At 30.7% G+C, this 16,660-nt stretch overlaps 1 protein-coding gene across 1 annotated transcript in view; it reads right to left on the reverse strand.

Annotated features, from left to right (window-relative positions):
- The window catches only part of LOC127290579 (MAM domain-containing glycosylphosphatidylinositol anchor protein 1), a gene marked incomplete at its 5' end in the record, with an annotated part of 197,800 nt that overhangs the window by 66,285 nt on the left and 114,855 nt on the right, over positions 1–16,660 (reverse strand). The window contains one exon of the mRNA XM_051319266.1: positions 11,754–12,026. Coding sequence (XP_051175223.1) covers positions 11,754–12,026 — 273 coding nt within the window. The remainder of the gene's footprint in view (positions 1–11,753; positions 12,027–16,660) is intronic.

A 16,660-nucleotide genomic window follows, 5' to 3' on the forward strand; every position in this document is an offset into this window, starting at 1 on the left:
AGCATCCGCTGGACCAATCAAAAAGTGCGCTATACATTTTTTGTTTGCTACTTTTTGCTAAAGACGTTGGCGGTATTCTTGAACGATTATCTCGAAAATTTAATTTTTTGAAAATTTTTCATAAATTTATTTGAGTGTAGCTCAGCATCCGCTGGACCAATCAAAAAGTGCGCCATACATTTTTTGTTCGAGACTCCCGGGTTAAGACTTTGGCGGTATTCCCGATCAACTATCTCGCAAATTTAATTTTTCGAAATTTTTTAAAAAAATTTATCTACCAATCAAAAAGTGCGCTATACATTTTTTGTTCGAGACTCCCGGGTTAAGACTTTGGCGGTATTCCCGATCAATTATCTCGCAAACTTAATTTTTCGAAATTTTTTAAAAAAATTTATCTGAGTGTAGCTCAGCATCCGCTGGACCAATCGAAATGTGCGCCATACATTTTTTGTTCGAGACTCCCGGGTTAAGACTTTGGCGGTATTCCCGATCAATTATCTCGCAAATTTAATTTTTCGAAATTTTTTGAAAAAATTTATCTGAGTGTAGCTCAGCATCCGCTGTACCAATCAAAAAGTGCGCCATACATTTTTTGTTCAAGACTCCCGGGTTAAGACTTTGGCGGTATTCCCGATCAAATATCTCGCAAATTTAATTTTTCGAAATTTTTAAAAAAATTTATCTGAGTGTAGCTCAGCATCCGCTGGACCAATCGAAATGTGCGCCATACATTTTTTGTTCGAGACTCCCGGGTTAAGACTTTGGCGGTATTCCCGTTCAATTATCTCGCAAATTTAATTTTTCGAAATTTTTTAAAGAATTTATCTGAGTGTAGCTCAGCATCCGCTGGACCAATAAAAAAGTGCGCCATACATTTTTTGTTCGCTACTTTTTGCTAAAGACGTTGGCGGTATTCTTGAAGGATTATTTCGAAAATATAATTTTTTGAAAATTTTTCATAAGTTTATTTGAGTGTAGCTCAGCATCCGCTGGACTAATCAAAGAGTGCGCCATACATTTTTTGTTGGAGACTCCTGGGTTAAGACTTTGGTGGTATTCCCGATCAATTATCTCGCAAATTTAATTTTTTGAAATTTTTAAAAAAATTTATCTGAGTGTAGCTCAGCATCCGCTGGACCAATCAAAATGTGCGCCATACATTTTTTGTTCGACACTCCCGGGTTAAGACTTTGGCGGTATTCCCGATCAATTATCTCGCAAATATAATTTTTCGAAATTTTTTAAAAAATTTACCTGAGTGTAGCTCAGCATCCGCTGGACCAATAAAAAAGTGCGCCATACATTTTTTGTTCGCTACTTTTTGCTAAAGACGTTGGCGGTACTCTTGAACGATTATCTCGAAAATTTAATTTTTTGAAAATTTTTCATAAATTTATTTGAGTGTAGCTCAGCATCCGCTGGACCAATCAAAAAGTGCGCCATACATTTTTTGTTCGAGACTTTTTGCTTAATTTTTTGGCATTATTCTTAAAGCATTATCTCGCGAATTTAATTTTTCGATAACTTTTTCCAACTTATTTGAGTGTAGCTCAGCATCCGCTGGACCAAACAAAAAGTGCGCCATACATTTTTTGTTCAGAACTTTCTTCTAATGACTTTGGTGGTATTCCGAAGCATTTAACTCGCAAATTTAATTTTTTGAAAATTTTTCCAAAATGTTTTTGAGTGTAGCTCAGCATCTGTTGGACCAATCTAAAAGTGCGCCATACATTTTTTGTTCGAAACTTTTTCCCTATTTTATTGGCGGTATTCCGGAACGATTATCTTGAAAATTTAATTTTTTTGTTCGAGACTCCCGGGTTAAGACTTTGGCGGCATTCCCGACCAATTATCTCGCAAATTTAATTTTTCGAAATTTTTTAAAAAATTTATCTGAGTGTAGCTCAGCATCCGCTGGACCAATCAAAGAATGCGCCATACATTTTTTGTTCGCTACTTTTTGCTAAAGACGTTGGCGGTATTCTTGAACGATTATCTCGAAAATTTAATTTTTTGAAAATTTTTCATAAATTTATTTGAGTGTAGCTCAGTATCCGCTGGAACAATCAAAAAGTGCGCCATACATTTTTTGTTCAGAACTTTCTTCTAATGACTTTAGCGGTGCTCCGGAGTGATAATCTCGCAAATTAAATTTTTCTAAATTTTTTCCAAATTTGTTTTCTAGTGTTGCTCAGCATCCGCTGTACCAATCAAAAAATGCGTCATACATTTTTTGTTCAGAACTTTCTTCTAATGACTTTGGCGGTGTTCGGGAGTGATTATCTCGCAAATTAAATTTTTCTAAATTTTTTCCAAATTTGTTTTCTAGTGTTGCTCAGCATCTGCTGCACCAATCAAAAAGTGCGCCATACATTTTTTGTTCGAGACTCCCGGGTTAAGACTTTGGCGGTATTCCCGATCAATTATCTCGCAAATTTAATTTTTCGAAATTTTTAAAAAAATGTATCTGAGTGTAGCTCAGCATCCGCTGGACCAATCAAAATGTGCGCCATACATTTTTTGTTCGAGACTCCCGGGTTAAGACTTTGGCGGTATCCCGATCAATTATCTCGCAAATTTAATTTTTCGAAATTTTTTAAAAAAATTTATCTGAGTGTAGCTCAGCATCCGCTGGACCAATCAAAAAGTGCGCCATACATTTTTTGTTCGCTACTTTTTGCTAAAGACGTTGGCGGTATTCTTGAACGATTATCTCGAAAATATAATTTTTTGAAAATTTTTCATAAATTTATTTGAGTGTCGCTCAGCATCCGCTGGACCAATCAAAAAGTGCGCCATACATTTTTTGTTCGAGACTCCCGGGTTAAGACTTTGGCGGTATTCCCGATCAATTATCTCGCAAATTTAATTTTTCGAAATTTTTTAAAAAAATTTATCTGAGTGTAGCTCAGCATCCGCTGGACCAATCAAAAAGTGCGCCATACATTTTTTGTTCGAGACTCCCGGGTTAAGACTTTGGCGGTAATTCCGATCAATTATCTCGCAAATTTAATTTTTCGAAATTTTTTAAAAAAATTTATCTGAGTGTAGCTCAGCATCCGCTGGACCAATAAAAAAGTGCGCCATACATTTTTTGTTTGCTACTTTTTGCTAAAGACGTTGGCGGTATTCTTGAACGATTATCTCGAAAATTTAATTTTTTGAAAATTTTTTATAAATTTATTTGAGTGTAGCTTAGCATCCGCTGGACCAATCAAAAAGTGCGCCATACATTTTTTGTTCGAGACTCCCGGGTTAAGACTTTGGCGGTATTCCCGATCAACTATCTCGCAAATTTAATTTTTCGAAATTTTTTAAAAAAATTTATCTGAGTGTAGCTCAGCATCCGCTGGACCAATCAAAAAGTGCGCTATACATTTTTTGTTCGAGACTCCCGGGTTAAGACTTTGGCGGTATTCCCGATCAATTATCTCGCAAATTTAATTTTTCGAAATTTTTAAAAAAATTTATCTGAGTGTAGCTCAGCATCCGCTGGACCAATCAAAATGTGCGCCATACATTTTTTGTTCGAGACTCCCGGGTTAAGACTTTGGCGGTATTCCCGATCAATTATCTCGCAAATTTAATTTTTCGAAATTTTTTGAAAAAATTTATCTGAGTGTAGCTCAGCATCCGCTGTACCAATCAAAAAGTGCGCCATACATTTTTTGTTCAGAACTTTCTTCTAATGACTTTGGCGGTGTTCGGGAGTGATTATCTCGCAAATTAAATTTTTCTAAATTTTTTCCAAATTTGTTTTCTAGTGTTGCTCAGCATCTGCTGCACCAATCAAAAAGTGCGCCATACATTTTTTGTTCGAGACTCCCGGGTTAAGACTTTGGCGGTATTCCCGATCAATTATCTCGCAAATTTAATTTTTCGAAATTTTTAAAAAAATTTATCTGAGTGTAGCTCAGCATCCGCTGGACCAATCAAAATGTGCGCCATACATTTTTTGTTCGAGACTCCCGGGTTAAGACTTTGGCGGTATTCCCGATCAATTATCTCGCAAATTTAATTTTTCGAAATTTTTAAAAAAATTTATCTGAGTGTAGCTCAGCATCCGCTGGACCAATCAAAATGTGCGCCATACATTTTTTGTTCGAGACTCCCGGGTTAAGACTTTGGCGGTATTCCCGATCAATTATCTCGCAAATTTAATTTTTCGAAATTTTTAAAAAAATTTATTTGAGTGTAGCTCAGCATCCGCTGGACCAATCAAAAAGTGCGCTATACATTTTTTGTTCGAGACTCCCGGGTTAAGACTTTGGCGGTATTCCCGATCAATTATCTCGCAAATTTAATTTTTCGAAATTTTTTGAAAAAATTTATCTGAGTGTAGCTCAGCATCCGCTGGACCAATAAAAAAGTGCGCCATACATTTTTTGTTCGAGACTCCCGGGTTAAGACTTTGGCGGTATTCCCGATCAATTATCTCGCAAATTTAATTTTTCGAAATTTTTAAAAAAATTTATCTGAGTGTAGCTCAGCATCCGCTGGACTAATCAAAATGTGCGCCATACATTTTTTGTTCGAGACTCCCGGGTTAAGACTTTGGCGGTATTCCCGATCAATTATCTCGCAAATTTAATTTTTCGAAATTTTTAAAAAAATTTATCTGAGTGTAGCTCAGCATCCGCTGGACCAATCAAAATGTGCGCCATACATTTTTTGTTCGAGACTCCCGGGTTAAGACTTTGGCGGTATTCCCGATCAATTATCTCGCAAATTTAATTTTTCGAAATTTTTAAAAAAATTTATTTGAGTGTAGCTCAGCATCCGCTGGACCAATCAAAAAGTGCGCTATACATTTTTTGTTCGAGACTCCCGGGTTAAGACTTTGGCGGTATTCCCGATCAATTATCTCGCAAATTTAATTTTTCGAAATTTTTTTAAAAAATTTATCTGAGTGTAGCTCAGCATCCGCTGGACCAATCAAAATGTGCGCCATACATTTTTTGTTCGAGACTCCCGGGTTAAGACTTTGGCGGTATTCCCGATCAATTATCTCGCAAATTTAATTTTTCGAAATTTTTTAAAAAAATTATCTGAGTGTAGCTCAGCATCCGCTGGACGAATAAAAAAGTGCGCCATACATTTTTTGTTCGCTACTTTTTGCTAAAGACGTTGGCGGTATTCTTGAACGATTATCTCGAAAATTTAATTTTTTGAAAATTTTTCATAAATTTATTTGAGTGTAGCTCAGCATCCGCTGGACCAATCAAAAAGTGCGCCATACATTTTTTGTTCGAGACTCCCGGGTTAAGACTTTGGCGGTATTTCCGATTAATTATCTCGCAAATTTAATTTTTCGAAATTTTTTAAAAAAATTTATCTGAGTGTAGCTCAGCATCCGCTGGACCAATCAAAATGTGCGCCATACATTTTTTGTTCGAGACTCCCGGGTTAAGACTTTGGCGGTATTCCCGATCAACTATCTCGCAAATTTAATTTTTCGAAATTTTTTAAAAAAATTTATCTGAGTGTAGCTCAGCATCCGCTGGACCAATCAAAAAGTGCGCCATACATTTTTTGTTCGAGACTCCCGGGTTAAGACTTTGGCGGTATTCCCGATCAATTATCTCGCAAATTTAATTTTTCGAAATTTTTTAAAAAAATTTATCTGAGTGTAGCTCAGCATCCGCTGGACCAATCAAAATGTGCGCCATACATTTTTTGTTCGAGACTCCCGGGTTAAGACTTTGGCGGTATTCCCGATCAAATATCTCGCAAATTTAATTTTTCGAAATTTTTAAAAAAATTTATCTGAGTGTAGCTCAGCATCCGCTGGACCAATCGAAATGTGCGCCATACATTTTTTGTTCGAGACTCCCGGGTTAAGACTTTGGCGGTATTCCCGTTCAATTATCTCGCAAATTTAATTTTTCGAAATTTTTTAAAGAATTTATCTGAGTGTAGCTCAGCATCCGCTGGACCAATAAAAAAGTGCGCCATACATTTTTTGTTCGCTACTTTTTGCTAAAGACGTTGGCGGTATTCTTGAAGGATTATTTCGAAAATATAATTTTTTGAAAATTTTTCATAAATTTATTTGAGTGTAGCTCAGCATCCGCTGGACCAATCAAAATGTGCCCCATACATTTTTTGTTCGAGACTCCCGGGTTAAGACTTTGGCGGTATTCCCGATCATTTATCTCGCAAATTTAATTTTTCGAAATTTTTTAAAAAATTTATCTGAGTGTAGCTCAGCATCCGCTGGACCAATAAAAAAGTGCGCCATACATTTTTTGTTCTCTACTTTTTGCTAAAGACGTTGGCGGTATTCTTGAACGATTATCTCGAAAATTTAATTATTCGAAAATTTTTCATAAATTTATTTGAGTGTAGCTCAGCATCCGCTGGACCAATCAAAAAGTGCGCCATACATTTTTTATTCGCTACTTTTTGCTAAACACTTTGGCGGTATTCGTGAAAGATTATCTCGTAAATTTAAGTTTTGGTAAATTTTTCTAAAAAGTTTTTAAGTGTAGCTCAGCATAAAAGTCATAAAAAGGGTCTTCCTCTACTCGGATCAGGGTGTCAATTTTTTTCTACACTTTTCGGTGTATTTTGTGCAAAAATATGCAATAAAATCGTCTGCCTAGGAAAATTTGAATTTTTTTGGATGGTTTTTTGTGTTTTTTGATGCGTTTTTGGTCATAAGAAGGGTCTTCCTCTACTCGGATCAGGGTGTCAATTTTTTTCTACTTTTTTCGGTGTATTTTGTGCAAGAATATGCAATAAAATCGTCTGCCTAAGAAAAACTGAATTTTTTTGGTAAGTTTTTTATGCTTTTGGATGCGTTTTTAGTCATAAAAAGGGTCTTCCTCTACTCGGATCAGGGTGTCAATTTTTTCCTACAATTTTCGGTGTATTTTGTGCAAGAATATGCAATAAAATCGTCTGCCTAAGAAAAATTGAATTTTTTTGGAAGGTTTTTTGTGCTTTTGGATGCGCTTTTGGTCATAAAAAAAGTCTTCCTCTACTCGGATCGGGCTCTTTAATTATTTTTTACACGTTTAGGTGTATTTTGTGCATGAAATTGCAATAAAATAGTCTGTCAAAGAAGAATTTAATTTTTGTTGGAATTTCATCATTATTTTGAATTCTAAAATTACATTATCATAATGATTTAAAAATTTTTATATAAGAAAGTTGTCTTATGGGATGTTTGTTAGCTCGCATTTGCGCTCGCTTTTGTTGCTTGTTAAATAATAAATTAAATAAATATATGTTTGTACTAGTAGTAAAAGTCTGTTTCATCCAGACAGAACTATAATCTAATTTTATTAAAAGTAATAATAAGATTATTTCTCTTAAGCATAAATTTCCCTAAAATTTCTTGTAAAAATTAATTGTATGCTTTCAAATGTTTTTAATATAAATCAAAAAATATTAATAATACTGAAAAAAATTTGTTTTGTGTGAAATTTACATTCGCGAAAACCATCAACACAATTGATCCCATTTCAGTTGACTCGTTTTTTTCCCATTCGTTTTCGATTGCATAAAAAAAAAAAAAAAAAAAAATTCAACTCCAAACGGAATTTCACCATTAAGCATAGTCATAGAGTTGTTAACGTGGTAGCAGTTTTATCGAACACTCTAATTCCCCGGACGTGGTTCAATCCGAAAGCATCAGGTTTTATGTTTCGCGTAAACTTTGGGTTAATTAACTGCACAAATTAAACCTTAATACTCGAATTGCGAGTTCGCCAAAGATATATCGACAATACGGTTTGATTTACATTTATACAAATATACCACTATAAAGTGTTATTATTATTGTGATTCAAAAATTTTTTTTTTTTCAAAATTTCAATTTATTATTATTATTTTTAATTGTTTTACAATATTGTTAAATTATTTTTCTCATTAGAATTATTGTTCCATTAGTATAAAATAAATATTTGTCGAAGAAATAAATAAATTGAAATTAAAATTATTATCCCTTTTATTGAAACAAAACTTTTTAAGTACTTTAAAGTTCAAAGTTGAATCCAAAAGGTTTTAATGTATTATTTTGTGTTGCGAGTTGGTTGCAAGAATACTTTACGATTTCCAATAACTCACTTGACCCAAGAGCGAATCTTTGAGAAATGCGAAACCGAAGTTTCTTGACAGTTCTGAAGGAGCATTAGAAAGAAAAGGAGTTTTCCATTACATTTTAAACATTATTCCATATACAACAAAACTTGTTCTCAAAGATTTTTAACTTTATTTATTGATCATAAAAATTTCAAAAAGTACGAATCTCTCTCTCTCTCTCTCTCTCTCTCTCTCTCTCTCTCTCTTGACAAAAATAGATTTAATAATTTATTTCCATTAAATTGTCATTAACAAAACAGGAAAAAACTATTTTAACATTGGGTCAAATGTTTTTTTACTACTGCCAAAAAAAAAATAAATCTTTGTATTCCAAGAATAGCTTTGAGCTTGTTTTAGAAACTTGAAGAACTTTTAATCTAATTTTTGCCCCAAGGCACAGCTGCCAGAAAACAAATGATTCGCAAGAAAAAGTCTGCTTGTACCTTTTTGTTGTGTTTGGAATAAATTACTCGAACAAATGAAAAAAAAAAAAAAATGCTCAAGATTTCGCGTACCCTTTTCATTAAAAGATTGGTGCAAGTCTAATCCCCCCCCTCCCCTTCCACCAACTTTCATGCATGGTCTCTCTATACTCTTGGCCCGCATTTCCTTTTCATTGAGCCCAGCTCGTAGTGACGAGGTAAAGCTTCACGAAAGCCGGCTATTCAAGAAAATGTCTCATAAAACCTGTGGCAGGGTAATTACAGAGGTGAATGTCGAAACGAAACTGGATGGCGTCCTTAAAAAAAAAAGAAGAAAAAAAAAAAAAGAAAAAATAACCAACGATAAAGAAATGGAAAGAATGCAAAAGCAAGAGAAAGAAAAACAGAAAAAAAAACAGCGAGAGAGAAGGGGGTGGGGATAGAGAGTGTTTTATGCAAAAATATACAGTTCATCTGTTTTAAATCTCTCAGGATACTGGTTTAATTTAAATCGAATGTCGTTATCAGCAATTGGAAGCTTCGACCTTTGAATATAACTGGAAGAGTTACTGTAATGGAGAATTTATAATAGATTCCGCTCATGTGATATCGAGCTTTGATTAACGTTACACTCTATTTATTCATAATATTGCATCATAAATTTTGGCAGCAGAGAGATATGTACACGCGAAACCAGAAATCGATTTAATTTTTTTTTTTTAGCGTTATCAATGATAAGGGCGGAGGAATATTTTTTTTCTGAAGGATTAACACGGTATGGATTTTGTCTATCCTCTTTTTAAATAACTGCCGAGTCATGTCTTACTTAAATTCAATATTACTACTGAAACTGAAATTATAAGGATTTTTATGTTAAAAACTTTACGATTTATAAAAAAAAATACTATAATTGTCTAACTTGAGTTGGCATTTTAATAGAATAATTACAATACAAATTATGTCTGACTAAAATGGATATTTACTACTAGTACTAACATTTTGTCTGACTATAACTGGAATATACCACTAATACTAAAATTACAAAAATACTCTCGCGTCTGACTAAAAAGTATATTTACTACTGTTACCAACATTTTGTCTGACTATGACTGTCGTTAACTACTAATTAAAAAATTTAGACCAATAATATTATGTCTGACTAAAACTACTATTTACTACTAATACAAAAAATACTTTATAATTAACGTTTATTTAATGAATTTTTTTTTTCTCAATATTAACATCTTATCTACATATTAAAACAATCTTCGATTCAAACACAATGTGTGTATAAATATAAAGAAGAGAACCCATTTCGTAATTTATATAAGAAACGGAAAGGAGATATTTTGCCATGTCGATTCGAAAGAATTAAGCTTTTTCTGAAATAGGATTCCATCTTACGATGAAGCCTTCGGCGGTTCCTATTCACATGGGGAAATTACTTTTTTTCATGATGGAAATTCAGATCGACATTTCCTTCCGTCTAAATCGAGAGTAAATACCTTGTGCCTTGACACAGTAAAATCACATACCCCCCCCCCTCTCTCTCTCTCTCTCTTTCGTTTTCCAATACTCTTTTGTCCCATTGAGTAACGTCTAACTGAACTCAAGATTCATCCAATACATATCGACCAAGTAAAATCGTACTTCAGTTTATATGACACACGACAATTCCCATTCCAATGTCGTAAACTTGTTTTCTTTCATATGCAAATATGTATGTGTATGGATATATATATATATATATATATATACTTTGAGCTTGATTCGTGGTCCATCTATTCGTGACACTGAACATAAGTATCGATAAGGATTTACGCATAGAAATACTCGTTTGATTCAGTATCAGATTTCCGACATTCTTGAAAATATAAATATATGTATATACATAAACACATTTTACGTATAAACACTTGTCAATATTTCAAAAATATTCTCAATACCCATAAAAAAAAATTTTATTTCTCTTTTATCGTTTATACTTTAACATAAATTAAAATCTACCCTGGAAAATTCTGTATATTTGAATTCAAAGTTTTTATGTATCAATGAAATATGTTTATTTAATTATTATCTATTATTATATTAATAGAAATAATTATTATTATAAAATTTTTTATATTTTCAACAATACAATCGTTTACATTCACTTTTTCAAAATCCTGACAGCGGACAAAAGTACATTGAAAACTACTCCGACTGTTAAAAGTAACCAAAAAAATACATTTTTTTGAGTCTTTACCCTCAATTATCTCAAAATCGTGGCGTTTTGAACAATTTTAGTACCAGGAATCGTGTTCAGAAGACAAAAATACATCGAAAACCATTCCGATATCAAAAATATCAAAAAAAAATTTTTTTTTTGGGTCTCTACCCCCACTTTTTTCAAAATGCTATTTTTTAAATTGCGCATGTGTGTCTTAAAGTAATATCGGAGTCGTTTTCAATGTATTTTTATCCGCTGAACACGATTCCGGATCACAAAATTGTGTAGCACGTCAGGATTTTGAAAAATCTTATGAAAAAGAAAAAAAAACCTGTTAGGCAAATTTTGTGATTCAGAATTGTGTTAAGCGGACAAAAGTACATTGAAAACTACTCCGACTGTTAAAAATAACCAAAAAAAAACATTTTTTTGGGTCTTTGCCCTGAATTGTCTCAAAATCGTGACGTTTTAAACAATTTTAGTACCTGGAATCGTGTTCAGAAAACAAAAATACATCGAAAACCATTCCGATATCAAAAATATCAAAAAAAAATTTTTTTTTGGGTCTCTACCCCCACTTTTTTCAAAATGCTATTTTTTAAATTACGCATGTGTGTCTTAAAGTAATATCGGAGTCGTTTTCAATGTATTTTTATCCGCTGAACACGATTCCGGGTCACAAAATTGTGTATCACGTCAGGATTTTGAAAAATCTTATGAAAAAGAAAAAAAAACATTTTTTTGGTGTCTTTATCGACACTTTTTTCAAAATTTTGACATTCTAGACGATTTTGGAAACCGGCATCGCGTTCAAAGGACAAAAATATACCGTAAACCGTGTATTACATCAGTAGTGCGCCAGTAGAAAATTCTTTAAATTTCCAATAGGATTGTTGCGAAAAAATTATATTATTCGCGAATTTTTTTTTTTATATGGCAAAAAGTTTTGTGCCAAGAAATCAAATTTAGTGTAATTTAGTGTTTGATGTTGTAATTAATGAATTAGAATATAGATGAAATTTTTAGAAACTCACCTGTAACCTTAATTTGATAAGGTAATTGAGCTCGCCATGTATTTTGTAATTTAGGATCTGGTGCAACGCATTTGTATTCACCAGCTTCTTGATAAACAACACGATTGAGGGCAAGTGGTCCTGGACCACCAACAGGATCCATGTCTGGACCATGTCCCCAGCATCCGCCATCACATTCCAATGTAACGGCACCTCCAATTTGTACCTCCATTTTTCGTGAACCCGTTACCTCGCCATTTACCAATTTTGTTTCCGTATCTATTTCCGGATTATCTGTAAAAGAGAGAGAAAAAAAAATTATTAACATAAAAAGTTCTTTATTAAATAAAAATTTTTACTTTCTTTTTTTATAATATATTTCTTTTGTTTTTTTGTTTTCCTTTTCTTTTGTTTCAATGTTCACATTTTCGTTATTATTCTCATTTTTATTATTCATATTATATAATTTGCATTTCACTACGCATCAAGATATTTTACATAACATTAATTAAAATTTTTCATTATGTTCCCTTGGCTTTGTAAACAAGTTAATTGTAACAACAACAACAACAACAACAACAAAATAATAAAAAAAAGAGATTTTAAATTACTGATTTTATTTGAAAAAATAAAATTGAGATTTGAGAACGTTTAATTGTATATTCGTGTAATGAATAAAATGGAAATTCAGTGAAGATCCACCACGATGCCTTTTAATTGGTCGAGTTTAAGGAAAACTGGTTTTGCGGAATGAAGAATTAAATTGCGCTCAATTTGCATATGCTTTTGATTACAGTCAAGTGCTTGAATATTTAAATAATATTATATATATATATATATATATGTTTTCTGGTTTTATACAAGAGTGAGAAGTAAATCGAAATTTTATTTGTATATAGAAAACGCGCGGAAAACTGAAATATGAATTAGGTGCGCCGCACATATGCGGTGATAAAATCGATTTATGGCGTAGAGAAAAGCAAAGCGATTTACACCATTTGTCCATCTGAACGTGCCAAATCTTTAGAAGCGTGACGATCGTGTATGGTGTACGTTATCTACGTGATATGTATATTGAGTACATGCAATAGAGAGAAGCTAGGGTTTATGTACACACGCGTGTGCTGTTACGTGGACCTAACCTTTCGTCATCTATACCCATCCAACATCCTCCTCTTGCATCAGGATCAGTTGCACGTATTGGGGATAAACTTTCCCTCCCCCTTTCTCCTTCTTTTACCTCCTTCTCCTTGTTTGATATTTTCTTTTACTTTTTTTTTTTTAAACCGAACTCTCTTTTTTTTCTTTTTCTGTCTCTTTCTCTTTATTAAAAAATCATCTAACTTGAACCATTTCCAAAAAGCATCTTTTCAGCACCTGCTCTTTGTTTTTTTTTCCATCAACAAAATTTCGAATTTTTAAAATTAAAAATTATCCTATTTTTGGGGGCGTATTATCATATAAATTAAATAAATTGGAATTTTTATTTCCAAGAATTTTATCAAAACATTTTTTAGCCAAATTTTAATTTTTCTAAATATCTAGAAAATCGGTAAAATAAAAAATTATTTCCAAAAGTGATGTAACAATATTTAAATAACATAACGCAAATAATAATGAAAATAAAAGAAATGTTTGAAGAAAAAATATATATCTGGGTGTGAATCGAAGTACACACATTTTCTTGGGAATTACGGTTAGAACAAGAATGAGATGGTTGAAAGCGAATAAAAAAAAAAAAAAAACAGAAAACGAAAAAAAAGGAAACAAAGAAAAAAAAGTCGAGAGAAGAAAACAAGGCAAGTTCGGTCCTTTGAGATGCTGAATTGATCCTTTGGCTCATCCCTTTACAAAACAAAAGGATCAAAGTCCAAGTTCCGAGACAGTCTAAGACTCGACAAACTTCTTTTATTTCTCTTTACTCTTTTTCCCTTTTCATATACATATATATATATGTACATTCATACATGTAAAGAATCTTAACTTCAATAAGGACATGTTTTCTATTGCTTGTTAGAATGGAAAATTTCGTTTTTGAACCGCGTCTTTTCTCTTATTTCAGAGAGGATGAGGTTAGAAACCTACTTTCTGTTGAAAAATTGCACAAAAAAAAAATTTTTATGCACCCAAAAAAAAGTAATCTTCTACTTAGAGGAAAATTCCTCTTCTAATATCCTCTAAATATTTCCTCTTAAAACAAGATAATTCAATTAAAATGTAGAATATTTTTATTCTTCATTTTAATGGAAGAATGACAAAAGGATTCCTTTTGTATTTTCCTCTTTAATTAAGATTTTCCGTTTTAAATTTAGAAGATTTGAAAAAAGGAAACGGAAAAAAATAATGTAATCGTTTGATCCCTTTCCCTGGGTATGATAGTTGTGAAGTTGTTTTTTAACCTTTCAGTTTTAATATTTCTGGTAAAATGTCAACAAAAAGGACAAAAAAATGGATTTGCTTTATTAAAAATACAGAAAATATAGTTAAATTCAAATTAAATGAATATTTTTAACGCTATTTTTAGATTTAAAAAAAAAATTTGGATATTTCTTGTGAAATTTTACTACTCAGGTAAATAGAAATACTATAACCCCATTTTTGAATCTTTCGAATTTTTTAAATCTTTTTATTTACTTTTTTAAAAAAGTTTTAAAACGTTAAATAATTTCATATATGAAATTTTTTTCTGTCCTATAAAAAATGTTAACTTTTAAACATATCATCATGTTTTAAAATTATTTTTGCGCTGAAAATCTCGTTGATCATTACAACTGATTAATGAAAACTTATTTTTTGTATTTTAATTATCAATATAAAATGTTGATAATTAACCAAAAACATGACATTGTTAATATTATATTAAAAAACAATTTTTATTATTATATTGAAATGAACTATTATAATTTTACTTAATTTTAATTTAAAAATGTATTTTCTGCAAAGATTTTATTATTTGATTGAAATTATAATTATTTTATTGATGGCTTTGACATTAAAAACAATTTTACGAGGTTTGGATGTCGACATTTAATTTAAGAGGAAAATCCTCTTAAATGAAGAATAATAATTTTGATACCAAAATTAAGAGGAAAATATGCATTTATTTTAGAGGAATCCTCTAGATTGAAAATTACTTTTTTTAGGGTGTGTAGAAGGAAATACGATTTAAACGTTTCTATGCACACAAGAGTAATTTATAAAAATTTCCTAGTTTTCAATTTTTATAATTTATTTAAATTATTCTTATTTTTTTATTTTCATAATTACTATTATTATAATTTATTATTATTATTATCTTTTTTATTATTTTTTTACTAGTATTTTTATAATTATTTTTATTTTTATTTGCATTATTTATGATTACCTTTTATTTTCATTTCTTTGTATTTTTTATTATTCGTATTTCATTCTTATTGCAACAGATAAAGAATCTTTCCATGGGAAATAAGGAAAGAATAAAAAATACGAATAATACGTGGTGCAAATATTATTCAACTGTATTACTATCACAATAAGTAAGATTTATTATTTACTATTGTTATTACGTGACAAATAAAAAAATGTTCTATATATATATATATAAATTAGAAATTGAGAATAATTATTATATTATAGTATAATATATTATATTATTATATAAATTATTTTTTAGTATGCTTTAATTTTTTTAATATTATTAATTTTCAATTTGATTTAATTTTGTCTTATATTAATTAATAAATAGTTTTAGTTACCGTGTCTTATTTGAAATTTTGATATCGATGTCTGACGAAATACTGACTTTTGCTACTGAATTTACATAGTTCATTGTAGTTACAAATTGTTTGGCAAAGTAATTCCACTGTCTGACTGAATTCTATCTTTACTACTCAATTCTCGAGTTTATATTAATTACACTGATTGCGAATTGATTTATTTTTAACTATATTATTAAATATCACAAGATTTTGTAATTTATTTATTTTCGAAAAATTTAGAAAAAATATTCTATTTCTTTTTTATTCTTATGTGTCAAATATATAAATCTGTCATTGCTTGTCATTTTCTTTAATCAATTTGTTTCAGAAAAGGAATTTTAAAAAAAATAAATAAAAATTGACATATTTTTATTATTGAAAAAAAGAAGTTTCTTAGAATAAAATGTGCCATACATGAAAAATGTACTTTTTTAAAAAATTGCAACTGGAATTTTTTTTTTTTCCGTGTACTATATTCAATTTGTATCTTCATCGTAAAAGTCACAAAGAACTTTTTAGACAAAAGATTTTTTCTTTTGTAAAAAAAAAAAAACAGGGAAAGTAAATATTCTTATTTTAAAGAAGGAAATAAATTTTAAAAAGAATTTAAAAGGGGAATATTCCTTTTTTTATATATTTCAATATAAATACTTATATATTTTTCAGAAATAGATAATTTTTGACGATATATTTTATTATTCAAACTGTATTAATAATTTATATATATTTTTCTATTGTTTTTTTCCCTCGTTGTTTTTTTTTAGTTATTATTTATTTTGTGGAATTCTTTTTTTTTATAGAATTTAATTACGTAGAATCGCTACCCTAAGTTTTTGGACAATAAAAAATTAGAAAAAAAAACAAATATTTGCAAAAAACAATTTAATATTCAAACGTATGTTAAGGATAATTTTCCACGGAAAAGAATTGGAATAAAATTGCAAGTAGATAGTATTTATCGAAAGCGTATATATAAACTGGAGGGAGAGATTATTTACTTTCTATTACCTCACGCTCTGTAAATCGATTCGACTGCAATTTATACAAACTCTGATTTTTATTATTATTATTATTATTATTATTATTATTATTTAGAGTGTATAACATCGAGATTAATCTCAATATATTTGGTTAGTTACGTTGAAGGGTTGCAACTCATCAACAAGCTTAAAATGTAGGGTCACTTAACCG

The sequence above is a fragment of the Leptopilina boulardi genome, unplaced genomic scaffold (genome assembly GCF_019393585.1).
Source record: "Leptopilina boulardi isolate dan_hultmark-lab unplaced genomic scaffold, ZJU_Lbou_2.1 LbouV2_71, whole genome shotgun sequence".
NCBI classification, from domain to species: Eukaryota; Metazoa; Arthropoda; class Insecta; order Hymenoptera; family Figitidae; genus Leptopilina; species Leptopilina boulardi.